The 25,307-nt window shown below is 52.6% G+C and overlaps 1 protein-coding gene across 2 annotated transcripts in view; it reads left to right on the forward strand.

Moving 5' to 3' along the window:
• The first annotated feature begins 5,016 nt into the window (after positions 1–5,016).
• The window catches only part of Lsp1 (lymphocyte specific protein 1), a 32,440-nt gene continuing 12,149 nt past the window's right edge, over positions 5,017–25,307 (forward strand). The window contains exon 1 of one of the 2 annotated variants that reach the window (XM_021633484.2): positions 5,017–5,169. In XM_021633484.2, the coding sequence (XP_021489159.1) occupies positions 5,102–5,169 (68 nt within the window). In that variant the 5' untranslated portion in view covers positions 5,017–5,101. Of the gene's footprint in view, positions 5,170–14,015; positions 14,556–25,307 lie in introns of those variants that run through there. The other variant, XM_021633493.2, reaches the window with a different exon arrangement.

Genomic DNA, 25,307 nt, shown 5'->3' on the forward strand with positions numbered 1-25,307 from the left:
CTGCCCTTGGAGTTTACGGAGCCAATGACTCCAAGGTAACAAATAATGTGTGTACACTGGGGTGATGCTCAGCAGGAAGGGCTGTGTCTGACAGAGGCCTTATTATCAAGGAGCTCAGACAACATTCACCCTGACACACACACACACACACACAAACACACATATACACACCACCACCACCATCATAGAAAGCCAAATGGCCAGCACTTCCTACCAGGAGCACTCTATCTCTGCACACTTGCTGGTCCAGATGGAATGAAGATGATGGTAGAGAATGGAGCCCTGAAAGGGATGGGGAGGACTGTAGAGTCTGATGGTCCTAAAATGTGAGAGGGTTAGAACCCAGGACTCAAGGAGTGCTGAAGCCAATGGGAGCCGATCTGCTCTCTTATTTGGAAGGGACCTGCATGAGGGTACCAGAAGCTCTGTTTTTTATGTCCCCTGAGAAGCAGAAGGAGGGACAAATAGTCTGTTGAGAATGGGGAGGGGAGTAGGAGCAAGAGGGAGGAGCGGTGTGCATGATTCTAAGGCACCCTATAGGCCCAGAGTATCATCATGTAGCTGGTGGGGCCTTTAGGACCTCCTAAAGGTCCTAAAAGATAGGGAGGCTTCCTGCCCTGTAGGCCTGGGAATGGCTGGGCCTTTTTGACAGACACACAGGAGGCCAGCATTGAGTAGATGGGGATTAAACCGTTATACTTACGTAGCTGTGACCAAATACCTGAAAGAAACAATTCAATGAACGGATGGTTTATTTTGGTGCTTGGTTTTAGGAACATTTCAGTTCATCACAGCAGGGAGGACAGGATGAGAGGGGCTCCTTCCTGGACAGTGAGAATATGCGGTAGAGATCCCTCACATGGAAGCTGTGATGAGCACACTACAACTACATAAAATATGAAGTTCTTGCCTTTGAACGATGTTAGGATGTATTCAATAAGATGTTTATAAGGCGTTAGTGGTTTAATGACAGCAGCTTGCCAGATAGTCTCACCTGCCCTGTAGCCTGACCGAATCAAATGCAAGCTCTTGTCTTCCAATTTTAATTGCTATTATTAACTCTCAGATAACACCCCACAGAACACACAATAAACACACCTATATCTATATTCCCATATGCACTTTACAGAATGAATCAAGTCCCTGGCTCCAGCAGAGTTCAAGAGGCTTCAGAAATAGGCTGAGAGAAGGTCTGTACCGATAAGATAACAAACCAAACCAGTGCAGGAGGCGGCAGCTGCTGCAGCCAAGGTGTGAGAGTGAAACTGTGGAGTCCAGGTGAAAAATCCAAAGGGGTTCTGGAGCAGGGACCGGGGGGGGGGGTTCATGTCCAGATGGATAAACAGTAGACTGGCAGGCAGTCAAGGAGGACATATCAACAGCAACCAGCAAGACCAGAGCTGAAGCTCCTGAGACAGGGGAATTCCTCTGCTTGTCAGTCTTTGACACCAGGCAGAGGTGTCAGGCTGATACCAACACAATATCAAGTGTCCATCTGTTTGTGGGGTCCAGGTGAGAGAGTTATACCCTTTCCTTGGTGTGGGGTACCTGATAAGTTCTTGGGCCTGGTTTCTCTGCTATGATTTCAATACTCATGTGCCCCAATGGCTTCAATTGTGTGGCTCCCTTTCTCTTCCCAGGAATAAGCCATTTATCAGTTTGTACTGGCTAGGGAGTACCTGAGAGAGGGTGAAGTTTCTGAGTCCACGCAGGGGCTGCCATCCTTCTCCTCCATCAAAATGGAGTCAAGGCAAAACTGCTTGTGAAATGGTGTCTCCCAGCGCAATGCATAGTCTTTAAAACCACTGTTTTTTACAACATAGAGTCACTTAGTGTAGGGCACAGCCTGACTTCAACAGGGGCTGACTAGACAGTAGAGAAAATGACCCAGAGATAAGAGTAGGGGGACCTGGAAAGTTCTGCTCTTCCTGACCTACTTCAGCCAGAGCCTGGCCCCACCTCCCAAAGGCCCCACAGTGTGTGTATGCAGCCTGCACAAACATCTTTTAAAATTAGCACCACAAGGGCTGGGGTATAGATAGCTCAGAACTTGCCTACCTTGTGCAAGGCCCTAGGTTTTATTCCAGCAAAACACACACACACACACACACACACACACACACACACATACACAGTGTCACAAGCTAAGGATCTCTGATAGACACTTCAGATCTAAACCTAAAGAGCAATAGACATATTTCTCTCATTCTGGAGGCAGAAGACTAGACAGTAAGGCAAACACCACTGGGGATAAGTGGGAGACTCTCCCCAGCTTCTGCCTTTATTTAATTACTGGTTTTCTTTCTGTCTGTGTCTCTCTCTGCCTTTGTCTCTTTCCCCTTCCCTTCCTCCCTCCCCCTCTCTCCCTCTCTCTCACAGTGTGTGTGTGTGTGTGTGTGTGTGTGTGTGTGTGTGTGTCTGTCCAGATTTCCTCTTTTTGTAAGGACACCAATCACACTGGAGCACGCTCTTCCCCTCAATGACCTCATCCTAACTGGTTACATCTGCAACAAGGCAATTTCCAAATAAGGTCACATTCTCAAGTCCTGAGGTTTAAGACTTCAACATATGCATCTTAGAGTATGCAATTCAATCCTTAATGGGAGGGCTCAGCCTCTGCATCAGTCTGGGAAGATGGAGACAGGCCAGGCAGGCAGAGGCACCCTCTTTGATGGCTGGGGTCTGAATGAAACTCAGAAAAGGTAAACTCTCTCCCACTTGAGATGGGACTAAAATAATGGATGAGGCAGCTCACACAGCACCCATGTGTCTCGGGCACCTTGGTGTACTTTCTGCTGCTACACAGTATCCATGAGGCAGAGTGACTTATAAACAATAAAGATTTGCTTTGCTCTCAGTTCTGGAGGCTGGACATACAGAAACATGGGGCTGACCTCTGGGAAGGCCTTCTTCATGCCCATTAAATGACAAGACAACTCTGTTAGGGAAGGCTCATGTAAAAAAAAACATACACACACACACACACACACACACACACACACACACACGTATGTGCTGGTAGGACATGAATTTTTCTTTGGAAGATGTTAGCTGCTGCTGAATAAGTCAGTCTAACCTATAGGTAGCCAATGGCTTCTACCTGCTTGTCCTCCAGCCTTAAGGATCAGCAAGCCAGAGGAAGGTCATAGAGAGTAGTGGCTGGAGTTCACAGAAAAGGGGTGTGTATGTGCCAGGATACATGTGTGGAGATCAGAGGACAGCCTGTAGGAATTGTTTCTCTCCTATCACTTTTCGGATCCCAGGGATTGAACTCAGATCATGAGGCCTGGTCTCAAGCACCTTTGCCCACTAAGGCATCTTACTAGCCCAGAATTCACTTTTACAGCAAAGTCACTCCCCGTGATATGACCTGGGTATAAGCCCCCCCCCTTTTTTAGGAATCCCGCTCTCAACAATGCTACTCTTGGGGACTTGCAATACTTCAGCTTTGGGACACCCAGACTGGGATTTCTCTTCAGGCAGAGCTGGCTCTGCAAGCCTGATGGGCCTGTGCTGGTTGGGTCTAAAGTTCCCTCTGGAAGGTGCTAGCTGCTGAATTAGAGGCCCTGAAAGTTAGGAAGCCATCCCAGCTTACAGATAGCCAATAGCCTCCACCTGCCCATCCCTTAGCCCTAATGACCAGCAGGCCAGAGAAAGTTCATACAGAGTAGTGGCTGGAATCCACAGATAAGGTGCCTGGATGGAGGAGCCTTGTGACAGACAGAGGAAGCAGTCGAAATTCTTAAGAGGTGTCAGGACAGAAGTGAAATAGCTCTGTCACCTGCTACATGCACTGCCAGCCACTCACCAATGAAGCACTCAGGAGGGTCCCAAGGTAGCAAAGTGCGAAAAGGGAAAGGAGGCTGACGATGAAGCAGGCAGGTGTTCTGATCCAATCTGCTGAACATTGCTCACCTGGGTCTTCATGTGCCTCCTCAGGATTGGGATGGAGTAAGCCAGGCTTTGCCCGCCACTGAGCTATATGGGTGAGAAAAGGCTCAGTGCCTTCAGGCAGGCTTGCAAGCACGGGTCTGCCTCTGGACGTCACTTTGTCAGTTCCACTGAGTTTCCCAAAACCCTCAGGCTCTCTGCTGCCCTTTTGCCCCTCTTCCCCTGCAAGACCTCATAGTTGGATTTCTTGCCCACTGGCTGCTGCTGAGCAAGAGGACCCTGGCTTCATTTTTTTCCTACCTTTTTGGGCCAGTGAACCTCAAGGAGAGAGTCTCTTCCATGCTGTGGCTGCCCCAACTTGGCTCAGTGACACTTCAGTCCAAGTCCTGGGACTTTGGAATCTGGTCCTCAAACTCCCCATCACTCTTTAATGACCCAGAGTCTTATTGGTTCCCTCCAAAAGTCTCAGTCCACCCTTTGGTCCTGCCAGTGTCTTACCTCTCAAGAGAACCCATGACCCACCATGTAATAGCTGGAAACATCAACCAACTCTGAGCTTGGTTTCAAATGCCCAGAGCACCGAGACAGGATTAGAGAGAACTGAGCTGACAGAGCAAGGAGACACAAGCATCCAGCAGCTAGGAATGGGGACAGATTGAGACAAGTTCTAGATCTACAGACTATGGGAACATGGGGTGCAGGGCCTGGACATGGTTGGAGATCAAAGTTAAGAGTGCCCAAGACACTCTTGAAGCATCAAGACCTGGTTCCACCTTGTTCTATGAGCACCCTTGGAAGCAGAGAGGAAGCAGTGGGAAGCAGCCCACGGATGCTGAAGGGACCATGGATTCTGGACACCATGGGAGAACTAACTATTCTCAGGGCTTCTGATGGGAACCTTGGAGGTTCACAAGGTGTCCCAGCTACATGGACCAGAACTGTAAGGAGTATCCTTACCCACCTCTGCCCTCAGACCTTTTTCTGTCACCCTAGGCGGCTGCAGCTTGCTCAACACTTCCTGATGAGTGGTTTGGGCTTAGCTTTTTCTTCTTCTCTTGCAGCAACATAGTTAAAAAAAAAAATCCCCATAGGCTCAAAAACTTCAACCTGCTGCCGGAAGGAGGAAGTGAAACTTGCTAGAGCCCCCACCCATCTACAGAGAAGCACCGGGAGCCACAACAACTGCACTCGCACTGAAGACGTCAGGCCCATGGCGGAGGCTTCCAGCGATCCCAGCTGCGAGGAGCAGGAAGAGCTACATGCAGAAGACAGCGAAGGGTGAGCATCACTTTAGGCAGCTTCCTCTGTGCTAAGTCCTGAGGGGGCAGACTCTTGAACAGGTCACTTATTGGAGACTTAGAGGTCCGTCAGAAACCTCCTCTTACCACGGATGTCTCTTCCCTCTACCTCTGTAGCTTGGCCTAAATGGGCAAGGCTAGGTCTCCCTTGCTAGGGTCCATAGCCAGGACAAAGGGGGAGGATGCTTGGTGTGATAGGGACTGAACAGTGCCTGAACAGTGGGAGAAAGCAAAAGCTGTGTTGGGAGAAACTGGGCCTAAGGATCCTGATCAGGCTCTCACCTGTAGGATTGTCTGAGGGCTCTGCCTTGCCTTAAGATACTCAGAGGTGACCAGGTCTCAGGGGTTCCTAAAGCTTCTCTAGGGGGATAGAGAAGCCCAATGGCATCTTGTGGACAAGGCACTGCTGTTGGGTACAGTGGGTATGGGAAGGGAACACTGGCAGAGGTAAAGGGGGCCACTACTCTGCCACAGACAGGGTTGAGCAAAGGCCTGTAGGCTGCCAGCTGCTTAAGGGCATCTGTGATTTAAAGGATTGCTGAGGTTCTTCTCTGCGTTGGGTCATAAGCTGGGGGTTATGGAGAGGGAAGCTGTCTGTGGGCAGCCATGGAGACTAAGCCAGGCCATTAGTGCCTGCTCTGTCCTGTCCCACGACAGGTCTCAGAAGAGAGTGTCAGGTCTTGGGGATAAGTCAGGGCCTTCAAGGGACAGAAGGGGACATATCAGAAGCTAGAGGCCTCATGGGAGCAGGATGTGGGGCCTGCGGTCCAGGTGCATAAGAGGAAGGGGAAGAAGGAGGTAAGACCTTAGAGGCCCTAGAACTGCTGCCAGAGCTGTCAGGCTGGCAAAGAGGGTATGACCCTTGGGGTTCAACCACAGCTCAAGGAGAGAAGGCCCACCTCAGAAGGTGTTTCAGGGTTTCTGCAGTCTCCAGGCTGTCTTGTGAAATGGAGCCAGGCTTCAGATCTTGGATAGCAACATTGATGCCTCAGTCCTTATCAATGATAACGGGAAAGAGGCCTCACTGTGAGGGATGGAGTGGGGGGGGGGGTAGAGAGCCAACCTCAGCCTCCCCACTACTGCTTTCCATTTGGACCCCAGTTTGAGAGCTGTTCAGGAAACCCCAGGACAGGAAAGGAGTGTGAAACTAAGCAGAAACTAGCTAGGCCTGGGTCAGCATCCATGTGCCAGCCTGGGGGTTCCAGGGCCATGTTGTCCCCAGAAAGGCTCTATGAAGGCTGTCTCCTAGGAGAGGGGACATGCACTATGACAGCCCAAGAAGGGCTCTAAGGACACTCTGCCCAGGCTGGGTGAGGACACGAGCTGTGGGGTGTGTGGAACAGGGTGATCGGGCAACAGCTGTGACCCTGTTCAGAAATGCCCTCACGTCAGTGCCCCTGCCACCTTGTGCCCATAGAAGGGCAGCTGCAAGAAGCCAAGCTGGCCCCACCCTCCTCCTAGGCCCTTCCTCAGCCTCCTCTCTCAGCTGTCTCAAATGCCGAGGTCTAAGCAACACAGTCAAGGGTGCCCACAGCCCTGGCAGGCACCGATCCCTAGGCATCTCACTGTAGAACTGGGCGTGGCTGCACATGTGCCCATCTCTCAGGAACTCCTGTTCCACAGTCCTAAGACCTCAAGGGGCCTGGGAGCCCCCTAAAGATGTCCTCCCCAAAATGGAGGAAGAAAGAGAGCAAAGTGCTCTGCCAACCTTTCAAAATGAAACTGAGACCCAGGGGGAGGTGGGGCTGTCCTCTTACAGGATGACTCAGGGACCAGGGGATTCTCCTGTTTAATGTGGTAAAATGTCCCTAGTGCCCAAAGGAGCTATTTGCCCTAAGAAGTTCCCACTCAGGAAACCCTGGAGGGCTAGAGCTGAGCAGGGTCAGTTTTGACTGGAGTAGATCAGAGGACTCCCCACCCCATGCTTCCCACAGAGGACCAGGCACACCAGGCAGAGACCAAACACTTTCCTCATACCTGCCCTGGTATACCAGGGTGAGTGTGACACAACACGTATGCACACCAAGTCCAAAGCAGGCCAAGCCCCTCCCACAGAGCCTTAGGTGGCTGGGATGCTACTGTGTACCACTCCTGTGCTCCCACCATTTATTTGGGACTGCCACTCTTCCTCCCTCCCTGCCTGGCTACCCAACACAGGGTCATTGGCTTGTTCCTGTCCCTTGGGAGCAGGGTGTGGCACCTCCACAGGGCTGTAAGTGAATCTTCTGGGACTTCTGGGTGACAATGAGGGAACGTTTCACCTCAAGACCAAGTTCAACTTCCCTACACCTCCACTATGCACTGCCTAAGGAGCTACAAGGCAGCCAAGCAGCTCACAGGTAGAGGGCCAGCATGCCCTTAGGGCCTCATATCGATGTCCTGGAACCCCAGCTCTGCATGGAGCCATGCTTTCTCTCATTGGGGCAGAGGTCTGGCCCACTCCACCAGGCCACCTATTCCTTGAGTACCAGGGCTCATCTGGCCCCTGGGTTGTCTGCATCCTGATTTTTTCAGCATCTGATGCTGCTTTGCTGAAGTCCCTGCTCTGGATCCTCATCTACCCTGGAAACTTTTCTGGTCTATGCTCACACCTGCTGACTAACAGGACAATCTGAAGGTCACCTAGGCAGGGTTCCTTCCTGGACCACCTGTCCCTCTGGCCCTCTGAGCTAGAGTCAGAGTTCTGTGAGCACTATTGGAGCCTTCATTTGAGAGGCAGGAGCCCAGTGGAGGGACCTCCAACCTTGCCCTCCCAAAGTATGCTCAGAGGATGAGACATCCAGGAGGTGAGAGCTGGAGTTCTCTCCCCAGATGGCAGAATTGAGCCAGGCCAGACCAGTCAAACTGAAAACAGAGGGGGAAGCCAAGCTTCACCCAAACAGTGTTTGGGCCCTAGGCTTTCTGTCATCTTCTGTCCAGCTCCTCTACAGCCCCATCTTGGGTTGGGGAAGGAAAACCAGATGCCTGGCACATTTGTGACATCACAGGCCAATCTTGCTGATTCTAGAAGCTCCCAAATTGCCCTGCCTACTTGAGATAGACAGTTCTGGGAGAGATGTCTGGGGACAGATGTTCTAGGACGGGATGTCCCTGTCAGGGTGACACTACTATTATACTAGTGGTTCTGTCTGTCTCAGTTTCCCTAAGAGGGTTATGAGACGGATTGGTGAGCCATGAGGAGGTGAGGGCTTGCCAGGGGAAGAAGACTGGGCCTTTCTCTCTGGGAACTCAGGCTTTTGGGGCAGGGGTTGAGGTGTCATTTCAAGGTGAGAGGGAGAAGGGAGTAAGAGCCACCCTTTGGTGCCTCAGTTTTCCCAAATGCACACTCAGAATGCAGGTACTCAGGTCTAGCATTCATGGCTTGGGTGTCTTTGCCAAGCCCTGTAAGGCTCCAGCAACATCTTGTATACACCATCCCCTCAAGAATATAAAAGGAAGCCTTTCAGTGATGGACTACTGTGACTAGACAAGCCCTCTATGGGCTTAGGGTGAGACCTAGGATAGGCTGTTCCCGGCTGCTCTGGTAAAAATCCCCAGAATGTGCCCACTGCTATGCAAAGGAGCTTAACACAGAACCAGTGGTTTTTGTGGGACATAGACTGGGTCAGGGTGAAGGGCACTCTGTGGGAATAGGCCAAGTTTGGTAGCAGGTGATCTGTGGGGACATCCCAGGCTGGAGTAGGAAAGTTTTGTGGGTCATGGTCATGGCAGTTATAGTCATGGGTCTCTGCATCCGCATAGCCCTGGACTACAGGGCTATGGGAAGTTCTTCTGTTGCTATGGAGCCCCTATCTTCCTGCATTAGATCACAGGGTAACTCTTGGGTAGGTTGGCCTTGAGGCATCAGGGCCTCTTTTTGGATGGCAGTACTATGTTACCTGCAGAGGACAGATTTGGATAAAGGGGTTACCTGGTGACAATACAGCCCATTCCCCAGGATTAGGTTTTCACCAGCCAGCCACTCCTACCCAGCACCAAGGAGCTAGCAGAGAGGCAGGGGGCTGTGGGTTTAGAGTATAGGAGTTTGAGAGTAGACAATGGGTGGGTGAGGAAAGCCCCTGGTTTTTTCTTGTGGCCAGGCCAGTCTTACCAAGCTCCATTTGCTGACCACCTCCAAGTTGGGATATTGTAAGTTGACTCCTTCTCTTCCCTGTCTCTTCTTTCTCTTCTTCCTTCCCTTTCTCTCCTCTTCCTCCTTCACCTCTTCTCTCTCTCCTTCCTCTCTCTCTTTTTATTTTGCCTCCTTCTTTCCCCTCCTCATCTTCTTCTCCCCCACCTTCTACCTCTGTCTTCTCTCCCAGGAACCTCTCCTCAAAAGAGCAATAGAGTTCATGACAGATGAATATATCTAGTTTATTCCAAAGAAATCTGGAAAGACTCTGTTACCCTTTCTCCTAGTCCCAGCTCCAACCACAGTTGGCTTCATCACCACACCCAGTTCCCTGGCCCTGCCCTTAGCTCTGGCCCACCAGATCCTGCTTGGAAAAGGAAACACATGGAGCTAATGAGTGCAGGAAACATTTGGAGGCTTCCCATTATGTAAATCAGGGCCACATTACTATTAAAAGTCACCATTCCAGACCCCTCCACCAGTAGGCTCCCACTGCTTATTGTGTCTTTCCTCATTTTGGTACACACTGGTCTATGAGCATGTCTTGAAGTATGTCTTCTGGGGGTTACCAAGATGCATGGACAAGGGAGTAGATCTGTGTTTCTGGATCTCTGTTTAGGGTCCATTTTAAGAGGGACCTGACCTCCTGGGACCTTATTCTCAAGCCATATGCTTTTGAGCCATGTCTAGCCATAAAATAAAGAAAATAAAAAGAAGAATCAGTAGTGGAGAAATACACAAATAGAGGGAAAGATGGATAAAGAAAAAGGTATGGGAATAGCTAGGTGGGTAGATGGATGGGTGTGTGGGTATATCTGTGGATGGATGAATGAGTGGATGGATGGATAGGTGGATGGATAGATGTGTGGACGAAATGGGTAAATGAATGGACATATGGGTGGTTGAATAGATACGGGGTGAATTGGTGCATTGGTGATTGCATGAGGTAGTTGGTGGATGGATAGATTTTTGAGTGGGTTAGATGGGTGGATGGTAAGTGGGTGGTTGGATGAATGGATGGATGGGTGTGAATGGATAAATTGATGAGTGAGTAGGTGGGTGGGTAGATGAATGGATAGATACATGGATGGATGGGGGTTGGATTGATAAGTGTATGAGTGTGGATGGGTGGGTTAGTGGATGGATGGACGGATGGAAAGACAGTTGCATGGATGGATGGATGGGATAGATAAAAGGATGTATTAGAGGATGGGCATATGGGATGAAAGAATAGGTGGACTAATGAGGAGGTAGATAGGACATAGATAAATGACTGGACAAATATAATATCAAAATGGGCAAATTATGACTGTAAATAAATAATGAATAAATAGTTATAAAAATAGATGTATGAGTGAAAAGATAAGCAGATGACAGATCAATAAATGGATAAATTGGTATGGAATGAACTATTGAAAATATAGATATGTGAAAAGACACCTCTCCACATAAATTTATATTATCCTTCTGGAATACTTTCTCCCTTTGTGAGAAAGTCAATCTCTCTCCTTTTCCCTCTCTTCTTCCTTCTTAAACCAAGAAGTGCTTATCCCTTTCCACTAAACTTTTCTTCTTCCTTGAGTATCATACAATGCATCTCAGTCCCCTGGCGCTCCCTGTTTCCATACGCCAACTCATACTTTCAGCAGCATTAACCACCATCTGCAATGTGTTGGTCCATATTTACTTATTTGTTCCCACTAAAATGTCAACATCATGAGCCCTGGAGAGTGGGGCTGAATTCCCAGCACATTAGAAGTTATTGGAATTCAATCCGTGCTTCTTGAATAAACACACAGATCGATGAACAAATGTGTGGATAATTAAGTGGATTTGTGATTAGAAGAGTGACGCAGGGGAAAAGAGTAGGTGGTGAAAATTGGGCTGATTTCCTATAATGTTGTATTGACTTGCCTAGATTACCATGCATACAGTGTCACACACAAAGATGTGTGCAGCTGGATGTGCAGCTTCCTATGTGAGAAGACTCTGAAAAGACAGATGTATGAACAAATATGAAAAAAGAATTTAAAAAACAGAAATCTGCATGAAAATAAGAGCAGAAGACTATTTGGAGAGGGGACAGCATGGATTGAAAAAAAATTCCTGGTTAGACAAATGCACATACAACTTGAAGGCTGAAGATGAGGTAGTGTTAATTAGTATGCAATGGGAAGTTATTGTACTCCAAATGGATGGATGGATTGCTGAACACTTCTTCTAAGTGTGGTAATGAAATAATTCAGTGTGGTAAAATGGTAATTGTTAGGCAAGCTTGGTAACCAAGTTAGGTCTCCAGAATTCAGGTAAAGAAGGAAGGAGGGAACCAGCTCCACAACGATGTTTTCTGCCCCCTGAATGCTCATTGTGGTATATGTAGCCTCCCTTAATAATAATAAACTGAAATTTTTAAAGAGATGTTTAAGTAAGTGGATCAATAAATAGAAGGAAGAACGGATGAACAGGTGGATGGGTAATGGATGAATGCATGGATAGATGGATGGGTGCATGGATGGATTAAGGGAAGATGAATGGATGGGTGAATAAATGGATTCATCAACTGATAGATCCTTTTTCAATGGAGAAACATGATGAAAGGTGAATAGACATGGTTATAGATGTATGGACTGAAATAATTCAATAGTAGGCTATGTTATATTCACATTGGGGGATGGAAAAGCATAATGAAGACTTGATGGGTTGAAAAATGATACATAAAAATACAAGCACCATAAAAACAAGATGGATGGATGGATGGATGGGTAGATAGATGTATAGGTAGATAGGTGGCTAAATTAATAAGTCGATGAATAGATGGGTAGATGAATGGGTGTACACATCCATGGGTGGATGAGTGGATGGGGAGGCAGAAAAATAATAAACAGTAAGGCCAGTATCAAACATTCTGTCCTCTTGTACATATATGTCATGGCTTCAAAGCCTTAAATTCCACATCTCTTCGTGGGAACTACCCCCGATTAAGGCAGTCCTCCCTGTCTGGAAATGTTCTTCCTTCTTTTGAACCCAAATTGTCCTGACCACGCCTGATCACGTCTCATTTCTGGCTGTCTAGCTGGAGTAGGAACAGGGGCCAGGGGGTGGTGTGGGGAGTTGCGATGGTGCAGGCGCAGTACAAGCTGGTTTCCTAGGCGATCTGGTTCTACTAGGTGACCTCCTCAGCATGGGCTCACAGGAGGGAGGTTCATACCAGCCCATCCTACGCCTTCAGAATGTGTTGTTTCTTATGTCTCTGAGCTTTGGTGAGGGCAGCGGACTCTGCTGTCTCTGCTCTACTCCCTGGCTCCATCTCCTCCTGGGAGATGCTGGGGGAGGGAGATGCCGTAACCGCTGTGCTCAGAACAGCCGGATCTCATCCTGTAGCAAGCACGATAGAAAAGGCGGGTAGTCAGCTTCTTAGTCACTACACATCCGAGCTGTGGAACTGTATCTATGCCATCACTTTAAAGCTTGCCTCCTTCCCACCAGTGATCTACTCATGTGACCCCCAACCCCCATGTCCGTCCTCAGTTGTCCTAAGTTTCCTGGAATCTCACTTCCTAGCCCAGCTAGAGGTCACAATAACTCATGTGTGCCCATTCTTCAAGTGTGGAGATGGAGGAACCACTGGGGGCCAGCTGTGTAGAGGGAGACATGGTGGGCAGTTGCTGGCCATCAATAGACCCAACTATGGTCTTGGCTATACCAGATTCTGGTTCTAGGACCTGGCCCAGCGCTGCTGGCCAACCTTGGTTTTTCCATCTGGCTCATGGGTCTAGCAGTACAGCTTGTCCACAGCTATGAGTGTGGGTGATCCTGGAAGCCACCAGATGAAAGCCTTCTCGCCCAGAACCGGCCCATGGCAACTTCCCCCAGCCCAGCTACTAGCCTCCAATGTTCTCCAGTGAGTCACAGTGACTAAGCCCAACCAGAAAAACAATGGGCTGGGCTGCTTGTCCCTGGGTTTGAGCCAGAGGATAGGGTAGGGGGCTGGCTGGTGAGGGCACCGACCACCCTGGTACCCGCCATGACCCTGGGGACTCTGGCTTCCTACACGAGGAAGATGCTCTCTGTGGTGTCTCTACCTCCCTGCTCTGAATGTAGCCTGAGGTTCTGGGGAGGGCAGTAGCTTCCCAACTAGGTGACCTGGGAAGATTCCTGGGGTGCCCAGCCTCCCCTGGAGGTTATACAAGAGCAGAGAGCTGGGAATAAACAGAGGGAAACTGAAGACCCAGAGGGAGGGAGAAAAGGGAGGGGAATGAGGGAGAAAAAGAAGGGAGGGAAAGGAATGGGGGAGGGAAGGTAGGAGGGAGACTGAGATAGGGATGAAAACGCCAGAGGAGTAGAAAAGGGCAAGGAGGGGCAGTTAGCCAGGTCAGGGCAGCTGAGGCCCAGATCTGGGAGGAGAGAACCAGGGGTCAGGGAGAGCAGGACTCAGAGCAGGGACCAGCAGGCAGGCAGAGATGGCCAAGAGGCTCTGAGGATGGGGAGGTGACCTGTGGGCCAGGCACCCAGAGTGAAGTGGTAGGCAGAGAGGTGGGAAGTGGCAGAAGCTGCCAAGATGGTCTGAGGGGGGCATACCACCATGCTGCCCACAAGCGGGTGTGGAGGTCCAGCCAAGCCCCCACACTGCGGGGCTGGGAGGGTTTCTCTCTGACATTTTTACTAGTCTCGGAAGGAGGAGGAGGTGGTGGAGGTGGAGGAGACCGAGGGGGCGGAGAAGGGGGCTGGGGGACAAAAGAAAAGCAGCTGCTAATCGTCCTGAGAAAGGAGAGGGGAGAGACCCACAGAGACAGGGTCCAGGGACAGTGGAAGGGCCTGGGGCTGCCATCTGGGAGCCTGCCCCAGACCCCCGCCCCCAGGGGCTGGAGGGGCTGAGACAGACAGACAGACATCCTTCAGACAGACAGGCAGAGGAGACAGGGAAGGGGTTTCAGAGCCAGAGAGACCAGACAGACTGACAGGGGGAGGGGGGGCAGGGACAAGAACACAAAGAGAGGGACAAGGAGAAGAGAGAGGGCAGGGCAGGGGAGAGAAGAGGAAAAGAAAGAAGGAAAGGGGGAAAGAGAAGGCAAAGAAGGGAGAGGAGAACAGAGGTGCTGGGCCACAGCACCACGAGTCTTTGAAGCTGCAGGCTGAGTCCCCAGGGCCAGGGTCAGGCCAGGTCACCAGCGTCGTCGCGGGCAGGCCCACAGCATGAATGGCCCCGCACTCCTGAGGAGAAATGCTAGCAAACGGGGCCTGGAGAAGCTCCTGAGGTAGGTCCCTCCCAGCCCAGGCATGGTGCCCGCGGCGCCCTTGCCGACAGTGGTACCCCCCTACACCCTGACTGGCAGATATGTGGCCCGTAGGCTGAGCCGGGCTGCCTATGCACACCTATGGGAAGATACTGAGGCCCAGCATAAAACCATCATATTGGCCAGCCAGGCAGCTGCACTTCTTCCTCCCATCAGCCCTGCGTGTCCCCAGGACCCACAGAGAATGTATCCTCAGAGTAGCCGCTGAGCCCCCACTGCCATGTCTTCTTGCTGTCCAGGGGAACTAGCCAGACACCCTTCACTTTACAAATGAGATTGGACCCACAGCCATAGGCCCCAGAAACCACGGGCCTGATAGTCCCGGGAGTGGGAGGTACTGGAGCCTTTAGGAATCCTGACTCTGGCCACTGGACCTCAGGCCTTTGAGAGGCTTCACTCAGCCTGTTTTCTCCTATGTAAAGTATGTGTGAGAGGAGAGCAATGGGCCCAGGCCCTACAAACTCAGGCACTTCCAATAATTAAGAGCTCATTGCTGTTCTCTGAGCTACCTGCTGTGCCCTTCCTCTTCCTCCCTCTTCCAGCTTTAAGGCTCTGCTGCAGTGCCGCCTCCTCCGGGCAGCCTGTCATGGTCTCCCTAGCCAGGAAGGCTCTGCTCCTCTGCTCATCTGGTGGCCAGTTCCCTGACCCACTTTCATGGCTGCTTAAACCCCATGCTCCTGAAGGGTGGGGCTGGCATTGTTTCATATTTCTGTGTGTTTTGGCCCTGGCTCTCAGTGGTGAGACAGGGCACAGATGGTGGTGGGCAGATGCCAGGAGACAGCTACCTCCAAGTCCTAGACCTATCATGGTCCCAGCTGGCATCCAAGGTTAGGACCAGCCCTAACCCACCACCCTAGCCCCCAGACAGTACCATAGCCATGCCTCATGCCAGTCTTCCAGGGTTAGCTCAGACTGCTCGGAGTCCTCATGCACAGCCTCCTCACTCTGGATGTCCCTCTTGTCCAGGCTGAGATATATCCTCCATTGCTACTATCCCTCATGGTGTCCTGTTTCCTGGGAATTTAGGAGCACTTTTGATCAATCTTATCAACTCGCCAGTACCACATAACGAGCAGGAAACTGATTCCAGCACCCTGGTGGCTGTCGGGTGACAGAAAGAGCCACAAGACCTAGCACCAGACTCATGTCCTGCTAGCCCAAAGGAAGGGCAATGGGGCCACTAAAGCTATAGACAAGGCAAGATCTTGGGCAGGGGTTAGGCTCAGCACCATTCACAGTGTTGAGCTGAAGAAAGATGGGAGGAGACCCAGAGACCAAGGCCTACAATGGTTAACCAGCAGACAGAACAGGAAGGCAGGTTCCTGGTATGTCTTAGTGATCTCTGATGAAGTGGGAGAGTAGATCCAGCAGATTATCCCTTGTGGGTGATGATGGAGATCTGTCATACTGTGGAGTGGGTCCACAGTAGATGACATGGGTGATGCCTGAGGTAGATATACAGTAAGCTGTGCATCTTTGAGGGCCCGGTCCTGTGATTGAACTGTAGCCACACACCCCTCATGTGCACTGATACACATATGTGCAGACATATGCACACTGCTACCTAGTACTACAATACCCTCCACCCCTGATCCTTTGTCCACATGTCTATAGCATCCAACATCCCTGGAGGATAGGTGATGGGAAAAGTAGGCTTAGAGAGGTCAAGTGACTTGCTTAAGGTCACCCAGCAGGTAATGGTGAACGTATCTCCTACCATCCATTGCCTTTGCTCAGATCTTTCCCCAAGAATTCAAGGCTCTCTCACCACACGTGGTAGCGGAGTCCTCCAGTTCCTCCAGACAAGCTCTGGGGCAGTTGCTGTATGTCATCAGAGGCCAAGGTGCACAGTGAATCCAGCCTAAGTTCATAAGAAACAGTTTTATAGACTAGTGGGAAAATAGATGGCACGTCCCTCTAAGTCTTCTTGTCTGAGTCTGGGTGTGAATTGGAGGCTTAACATGTCACTGGCTAGACTCTGGGCTTACTCCTACTCCCCTGTGCTAGGGATTTGCATACCCACTTCCTGCCCCCAGGAGAGCAAGGGTCCTCCCATGTCCACCATAGGTCAGGCCAGGGTTAAAGAGAGTCACCTGGGCTTTCAGCTGGCTACCTGGTTCTGCCGTATCCCCTCTCCTCCTGGGGTGGCCTAGATTTAAGAGCATCTGGGCTGGTCAGGAACACCTTGGGTTGATGCTATCCTAAGAGACTGAGCCAAGAATCACCTTGGCAGGCATCACCAACCAAGGCTCCCTTGGGTGGTATGAGCCTCTGTCTCATCAGTCCCAGCACCCACCAGCCAGCAGATAGCACGGCATCTGTCTACGGCTCCCCTGGGGTGTAAGTCTCTTCAGGCAGGCTCCCACCCCAACATGTGGCCCTCTGGGATTCTGGGGATCCCAGTGTGGCAGAGGGTAGTAGATGGGGCTGGCAGTCTGCTGGGTGGCCCAGTGGGGGGAGGGGAAGCCAGGCCTCCAACCACAGTGTCCAGGGAGGCGTGGCTCCACGGGCCCATTGGAGGCCGAGATCCCGAGGGTGGGGCTGCCCCACCCTGGCAGGCCGGGTGGCCGGTGGGCGGCACCCCTGCGGGCCGGGTGGTCTGTCTGCCAGAGCCTGTCCTGCCTGGAGCCTGGCCGAGCCAGCAGCAGGGGGTACAGGGACCAAGTGGCCCAGCCCCCTGGGCAGGGTGTCAGGGCCAGAGCCCAGAGGACTGAGGTTCCGGTTCCAGTCCCAGCCGGTGCGTCAGAGCTGGGTAGATCAGGCGGCAAGCAGCAACCAGGGCGCCAAGGCACCCAGAGACTCACCCACCCCATGCTTCTGCTGGAGTCAAGAGGCGACACCCAGGGGTTCTTGGGACCCTCAGGATAGCTGAAGGATCCCAAGCCTGCAAGGACACTGCTACAGGCCCAGAGCATCTCTCCAGAGAACAATGCCAGGATGGACCCCCAAGGTCTCCAGAGGACAGGTGGGCACATGGGCTGCAGGAGGGCAAAGGACTTCAGGTGGGCACGGGGGCTGAAGTGGACAAGTGGCTATGGATAGGCAGGGGGGCTTTAGGTGGTAGATGAGGTTAGAACCCCTTGGGTGGGTAGAGAAAGGTTCTCGGGCTCTGGGACCAGACCTGGCCCTCAGCCCACAGATCTGGTTGTGCAGGTTGCTGTCCCAAGGAGCAGAAATGTGGCTATGAGGGTCTGCTACTATCCACCCAGGACAGGGGACATGCTGAGGCTAGCTGGTAATGGCACTCCGGGAGGAAGAGGGCCTGGAGATGATGGTGCCAGGGGAATAGCACATTGGATGCTCCCAGGGGCTTTGAAAGAATTGAGAGAATGTGTCCTACCAGGTAGGAAAGGAGAAAAGGAAGAAGAAAGAGCAAAGAGGGAGGAAAAGAACAAGATACATGGAGCTGGGGTGATGAGGGGTTCCTAGCCAGCAATGGAGGGAGGGTAGCTTCTCTGTAGTCCCCACTTAGCTGACCTGGGCAGGGGGTGGTTGGTATTGAAAGGGAAAGGATAAAGGTGATGGTGGGAAGAAGCTTTCAAGCCAGCAAGAGAAGGTAAAGGACAGATGGAAGGAGGAAGAACTGTGGGAAGGGAGGAGGCGGTGTCCCCCTGAACAACCACCTCCTGACTGAGTCCTGCTTCTCTACCCCTGTTGCTGCCTTGTCTCCTCACATTTAACTCACAGAGGATGAGGGGTCACCCTGTCACTCACAGGTCTAGGATGCTGCACTTCTGAGCCACAGCATGCGTGGTGGGGACACAGTGAGAACCAGTGTGCCTGCCTCTCTCCCTCAAATATGGCTGCTCAGTTTGTCTCTAGGCATTGGCCAGGAAATGGGCTCAGAGGGCCAGCGCACATCCCACTGGCCTCAGCTGATGTGACCTCCCCAGGGATGTGTGAGTCTCTCACAGCCCATGGGGGATTGATTGCCCTTTCCGGTTTCGTGCAGCAGCTCGGTTCAGCTTTGAGGGATATATCAGGCTGCAGGTTGAAAGGGGCTGAGCTGGGATAGACCTCTTCCTCCCTCAGCACCCCAGAAATGATCAGTCCCTCCTAAGTGGTTGGGTAGCACCCAGAGCTTAGATGTGGCCACAGGGCCAGGCAGGGTGTTCCTGGATCAAGGAGCAGATACATGTTGAAAGCAATCAGTGAGTGCCCAGCTACTTGTCTAGCTCCTCAGGGAGGCAAAAAAATTGAGGCACACAGGAGGCTTAGGGCCAGGCATAGGATGATGGCTTGGGGGCATGACTTGGCCACACACTGTCATCTGCCATGAATCTGCCCAGGTGGGCAGCCAAGTTAGACAATGTGTAAACCTGTGACCAGATGAAGGATGAGGAATTTGAGCAGCATCCATTAGGAAAGCTGTAGCCAGGCCTTCGGGGCGAGGTGGATCTGGGTACAGCCAGCCAGGGAGGAAAAAGGAGGGGATGGCAGTCTCTAGCCAGTGCCAGCCACCGTCTCGTGTCAAGGAGTGTGCCAGAGTCTTGCCTCGTGAGCCCTGTGAGCATTCTGCCAGGGCCGTCTGCTGTTGCAAGCCACAGTCTCTGAGCCCAGTCCTCACTGGGAGCTTGGTGATGAGTGGGCCGGCAAGAAGACATCTCTTAGCAGCAGAGCTCAGGCACCAGGGAGGTCTCATGGCTGCTGTGCAGTTGGCCCCAGCTGTGTGACAATTCTGGTCAGTGACATGGAGTGTGTAGAGCCAGTGAAAGCAGAAAGCAAGCTCAGGCCAGCACAAGCCGCCTTTATGACAAGAAGTAGCGGTCTAGGCCCTGGTGTCCACCCCTAGGCCCTGAGGGTCAGGTGGGACTGGTCAGATTGGGCTAGAGACGTTTGAGTTAGGAGTCCTGAATGAGGAAGCTGCCAGCAATGGACTGACCAGGAAGCACGTCATAAGAGGTAGGGTTCCCAAACCCAGGGGAGGGGATGGGCTTATTAGTGGGACAGCCAGCTTGGGTCTAGACCCGATTTTGATGGCAGAACACTGACACAGCCTCCAAGGGAGGTGTAGGATAGAGGGGCCCTGCAGCATCTCCATTTTTCCAGCCTCAAGAGCTCAAAGTGGGGCTCTGCAAATCCCAGCTGTAGACGCCTCTGAGGAAGCCACAGTCTCTGACTGTCTGACACTTTTTTCAAATGCAGATTTAGGGGGGCTGCTTAGGCAGCTTGGGTGGTGTGATGGACAGGTGTGGACCACATCTGACTCAGCCAGGCTCTTCCAAAGGGTTTTGTGGCCCCTAGATAGATACCCCTTCCTGAGGTATGGCTCCAAGGTTCACCCCTTCTTCACCCCAGGGGAGAGATGTTGCCTGTCTCTTCTGAGTGTGCATCACCCCAGGAAGGAGTGTACAGGTGGCAAGGTATGAAATGGGTAGCCCCAGATTGTGGGGTAAGGATGGATGGAAGAAGATACAAGAACACCCCCACCCCAACCCCTTTCCATCTAAGGCCCTCAGGGGCCAGGGAGCTGCAACAAGATGGTGTAGGATGTTCCTGGACTGAGGGGCATAGGGACAGGAGAATGTGCCTCTGTACTGAGGATGGGAAGATGGGAACACTCTGGAAGGGAACCAGCTTTGCCACTGGACACCTTCCCCTCTCCAGATCCCCCAAACCATGGTGTCTTCTGGAGATGTCTCCCGGATGCCTGTGTGTTTGTTTGAGGCCCTGACCACTCTGCAGCAGCCACTTCCACCATCATGTCACCAGGGCAGCATGGGCGATGGTACCTTGCCTTAAGTATGCTGTGTCAGTTGAATGTCCCCGCCTGCTGCCCCGTGTGCCTGAAAGCGCCTGTGGATGGTTCTGTGGCCCTTGATCTACACCAAAGGGCCAGGGCTGGCCTCTCAGCACTACTAGGATGCACTGAGGCGGTGGAGAGCTTACCATAGTTGGCCCCGGCGGGCAAGGGAATGCTTAAGAAAGAAAGGGGGAAGTGGTCTATGGGAGGATAAGGGGGTGCCATGGTCTTAGAAAGACAAATGCAGCTAGTGTGGAGCAGTAGAGCAGATAGTAGATATTGGGGTGTTGTTGAGCAGGAACAGATTACCAGGCCTTCAGAGCCAATGACGGTGACAGAATGAAGCCTTGGTCTCTCTGACTCCCCTTGCTGGTGGTGAAGTCCCGGTTACAGCCTCCATTTTCCCACTCCTCAACTGCAAAAAAAAAAAAAAAAAGAGGGACATCTCTTCCCTGTTCTGCTGGGTGGAGTTTGGATCCAGCAGTCAAGAGGGGTCGGTGGGACAAAGGCAGAGGAGGAGGCCGGGAGGACTCCGAGGGAGCATGGCCTGATACTGTGGTCTGACAGGCCTGACAGGCAGGATGGCCTTCTCTAAGAGGCCTTGGCGCTGAACTCCAGGCAGAGGCCAGCTGGGAAGACTGCAGATTCGGGGATCCTGGGTGAACACAACTAGATGTCGTCCGATTCAATATGCTGCCCCATGAAAATAAAAGCAAAATCGGGGGGTGGGGGTGGAATATGGCCTGTGGGGACAGCAAGGTTATGATGGAGACACATGGCCTTACTTGTCACAGGAAGAAGTGGGCGGTTCTGGGTCAGCTCATAAAGACAGTTCCTCACGAGCCCCACCCACCCCAGAGCCTTTTGCATTCAAAGGGTACCAAGAGTGGCAGTCAGCAGGCCCACTTAGGGTGGACAGTGCCTCCTTCCAGTGGGAAGGAGAAAGCTGGAGTCCACAGCCTTCTCTGAGGCCCTCTGCAGGATGTCTAAATCCTAGAACCCCAGGCTGGGCCTGGAGTCTGACGTAGAGGCTATGTGTATAGGGGAGTTCCTTCATTTCTCTCTCCCTTCCAGAGCTGAGATCCCACCTAAACCCCTGTCCGTGTTCCCTGGGACTGGGACATGCACCCATAGGCTTCCCCCAGTTCACTTCCACATTGCCCTCCCACTTGCTAGCTTGATCCCTTCTTTTCCTTAAGACAGGAAGGAGCTATGTTCATCCTGATTCTGCAGCTTTCTCCATGTGACATCCCATGCCAAGGCCCTTATGCTGGGCTGCCCCAATGACAGCAATTAACTCCCCACTTACTGTATCTTCCCTCATCTGCCTTTTACCCTTGAGACAGCCAGAGCTTCCTAGCTCCAAGCATCTCCTCTCCCTGCCCAGAACCTTCTGTGATTCCCATATCCCCAGCCAACCAATCTTCACTTTTTAATCTTCCCAAGGCCCGCCCCTTAGGCTTGGCTACCATGAGCCTTCAGAGCTATCCCTTGCACAGATAACACTAACCAACTCCCAAGAATTCAGGCCGCTTGTGTGTCCTGAGGGTAGGGAAGACAAAGAACTCAGCACAGAATAGAGAGCTTGATTCTTAAAAGTGGAAAGAATAGATCCCATAGGCAAGCATGGCTGTCCAGGCTACCTGTGACCAAGGGCAGCAGCCTGAGAATCTTAGCCATTGGCACTGAGGGGTGATTTTTTCCCTCCTTTCCTGGGTGTATATGCTGCCGGCAGTGGACAGAACATTGACCTGGGCAGTGCCCTGAGGTGGGAAGACCTGGGTACCAGGCAGCCAATCAATCCAGCCTTCCCTGTGCCATATCTCAGCTCCTTTGGGCTACCTCTGGCCTTCTCAGGCTGTTGCTTCAGGAACCCTTAGAGAGGGCCTCCAGCAGCCATAACGTAGTCCTGACTGTCTGCAGGGGCCCTCTCATCCCATGCTGCAGACCCGGGCTTCATCCAGCGTCTCTCCCAGCTGAGGCCCAGGCCTTGCTGCACATGTCACAGACACCGGGTTGTTCTGAAGGCCACTTCCCTGTCTCCCATTCCCATCATGGCACAGACTTGGCTGTTCCCTCCTACTTCCTCTGGCCTTCATTCCTCTCCCCCATCCTTCCCCCCCCTCACAGTTCCCAGAACCAGAGCTTCCTGGGTGTGGGATCAACTCACACCCGTAGGGGCCACCCTGTGGGTCACAGAGTCCCTCTGAGGTCTACAGGCTCCTTGTACATTCTTCTTCGTGTTGCTCTCTTTCTCTCTGGCCTAAAGCTCTCACTCATCCTTTATAACTGTGGTCAAGATCATGCCCTCCCCCTTTAACAGACTTATTGCAGTGCTTTTCTGGGCAGTGGAGACAGGGTCTTGTCCAGTGAAATAACCCCCACCACCCTCATCCTCAGACCCCCATCATTGGCCCTGACAATAAGAAAAGAGTAACCCACCGTGTCCTTGCTTGGCTAGAAAGATGATGGAGGGAGTCCTGGACCAGAGCCAAGTGTCCAGGGAGGGGGCCCAGGTTCTTTTCTCCTCAACTTAGCCTCAAAGAGGTGACTTGAACTCTCCTGCCTGCCCCACCTACTGACCAGGGGCTCTGCACTCTGAGCTGGCTCCACACACCCACCTCCAGGACTATTCCCAGAGGTGGGTGGCAATTGAGCGTTTGTGCACCCACACCCCTTTGTAGATTTTCCATGGGGAATGGGACCCCTGCAGCCAACAGTCAAATGGGTCCTGCAGATAGCACACAGGGACTGGTGCTCGGAAGTGTGGGACATGGGTAGTGGCCTACAGTGATCGCTCAAGACTGACCCTGAGTTCCAGCTTCAGAGGTCTGCCCCTGTCTTTGGGAGCCTGAAACAGGAGGTTTTTCCTTGTTCTGTCCCTTCTCCCCAGGACTATGCCACTGGCAGGTCAAGTGCACCACTGATGGGCCCTGGGGAAGCTACTCCCCTGTGGGTAAGAGAGCCTGGTGATCCCTTAGAGTCAATTCAACCATTTCTTGTGGCTGCCCCCAGGCTCCTCACTACTTCCAGTCCCATGGTACCCAGGAGACAGTGGTGAGAGGGGGTCCCTATATCCTGAAGGAGAAGGTCACCTGGGATAGTCTTACACGATCCCTCTCCCCAGTCCTTTCTAGTGTCCTCTGGGGAGCATAGGAACAGTACAGGTACTGACCTTTGGGTTCAAGCAGGCTGGAAGGGCCAGTCACATGGGCATCCTGCAGGGGGCAGAATTGCAACAGGGACTGAAGCCTGCCAACCTTCTGGAGCTATCCTTGGGAGGACAAAGAGGGTGGGTAGCTGGGAGGGCTGGACCCAGGCTAGACATTGCTGGGCTCTTAGCAGGGTCTAGGCAGCAGGGGAGGGGGTAGGAGCGCAGAGGATGTAGAGGGACAAGACACTGAGTAGGGGTGCAGAGGGCAGGGGCAACTGCCTTGAGTGAAAGAGCCCCTCTCAGTGTGGGATGGGAGTGGGGGGGTCTGTTCTGTACACTCTGGTGCACCTGGGTGGGGCCCCAGCCCCAGGCCCAGCTCCAACCCCATTCCCAGCCTGTGGTAAGCCCTGTGACAGTGTGGGCAGGATGTGGGGGGACAGGGCCCCACTCCCCAGCCCCTAGGCTGAGCCCTGGGCCCCAGAGCCAGAACAGACTCAGGAAATGGCCTGATTGCGTTTGTACGGGAACGCCAAATCCCTTGCAGCTGCGCGGGGCCAGGGCCACGGGCGGGGCGGCCATCGCCAGAGTCTTGACAGCTCCGAAGAACGTGCCAAGGGGTCTGGGCCGCTGGCCGGGGGGCGCCTTTCCCAGGCCAGAGGCCCCCACCCCACCCCACCCCAGGAGAGCCACCCCCTTCCAGTTCCCAGAACGGAGCCCAGCTGTGGAATAGTGACGGGGTGAGGTCATGGGGAGGGGGCGCATTACTCATTGCTTGAGGCAGGCAGGAGGGAAGAGGCAGGGGAAAGGGGCCCCAGGCCTCGTCAGCCTCAGAGCAGGGTCAGGCGCTGGAACAAGCTTCTCTCCAGCAAGGGGCTGGAGGGGGTGATACCAGTAGACCCCTATCCTGCACCCCCACTGTCCCCAAGACTTTGTTCAGGAAAGGGCTAAGTTAGGGTAACTTTGGAAGGGGGTGGGTCCCACAAAGGATGTTCCCAGAAAATACACTTTGGCCTCCTGCCAGTCCCAGGCTCAGGCCGGCACCACGTTGTCGGGGTGATGGTTAGGAAAACAGTAAATAGTGAGGCAGGGGCGGCCCCCTGAGGGAGCTTGGGAGGGGACGGGACCTGCTGTGTGTGTGATCCCCTGTTCCCTGCCCTTGCCTGCACATGTTTGAGGATGACCCTGTGTACTCATGTGTGAGCACGTGCGCTGAGGGCCTGTGTGTGAGTGCCTATGTGGCCACAGGAGATGTGTATGTGTGTGTGTACACCCTGCTCAGGAGAGATCTGTGTTTGGGTCCCTGTATTCGTCCCTATATTCATTTCAAGCCCCAGCCCCGCAGCCCCCTTCTTCAGGCTTTGTGTGATGGTGACAGGCTGTGGTAGCTTGGATCCTGTGCTCCAAGAGTGAAGTACCCACAAGGGGCCCTGAGCCCAATGAGCTTTGCAGGGAGATTGCACTTGGTAGATGGGGCAAGACTCTGGTCCCATTCAGAGTGAGACCCCCTACTCAGGATAGCCACACTCCCAGCGCAGAGCTGAGTCCTGTGCCCCAGTCTCAGAGGGCTTGTACACACGAGAGCTTTGCACATAGGCTCAAACAGATGTACAGCTACCCTGCACGTACATAGGCTCAGAAAGCAATAACAAACCCACCAGGAGGGTATCTCACCCACCAGGAGGGTATCTCCTTATGGGCTGCCTCTGAAGCAGGCAGAGTGGGGAGTCCTCTTCTCCCCATCCACTCTGCCCTGACATTTTGTGGGGGCTGCTGGTAAATGTGTGTGTGCAAGGAGTGACCCAAAGCCCCCAGCACA

This window comes from Meriones unguiculatus, chromosome 1, assembly GCF_030254825.1.
Source record: "Meriones unguiculatus strain TT.TT164.6M chromosome 1, Bangor_MerUng_6.1, whole genome shotgun sequence".
NCBI classification, from domain to species: domain Eukaryota; kingdom Metazoa; phylum Chordata; class Mammalia; order Rodentia; family Muridae; genus Meriones; species Meriones unguiculatus.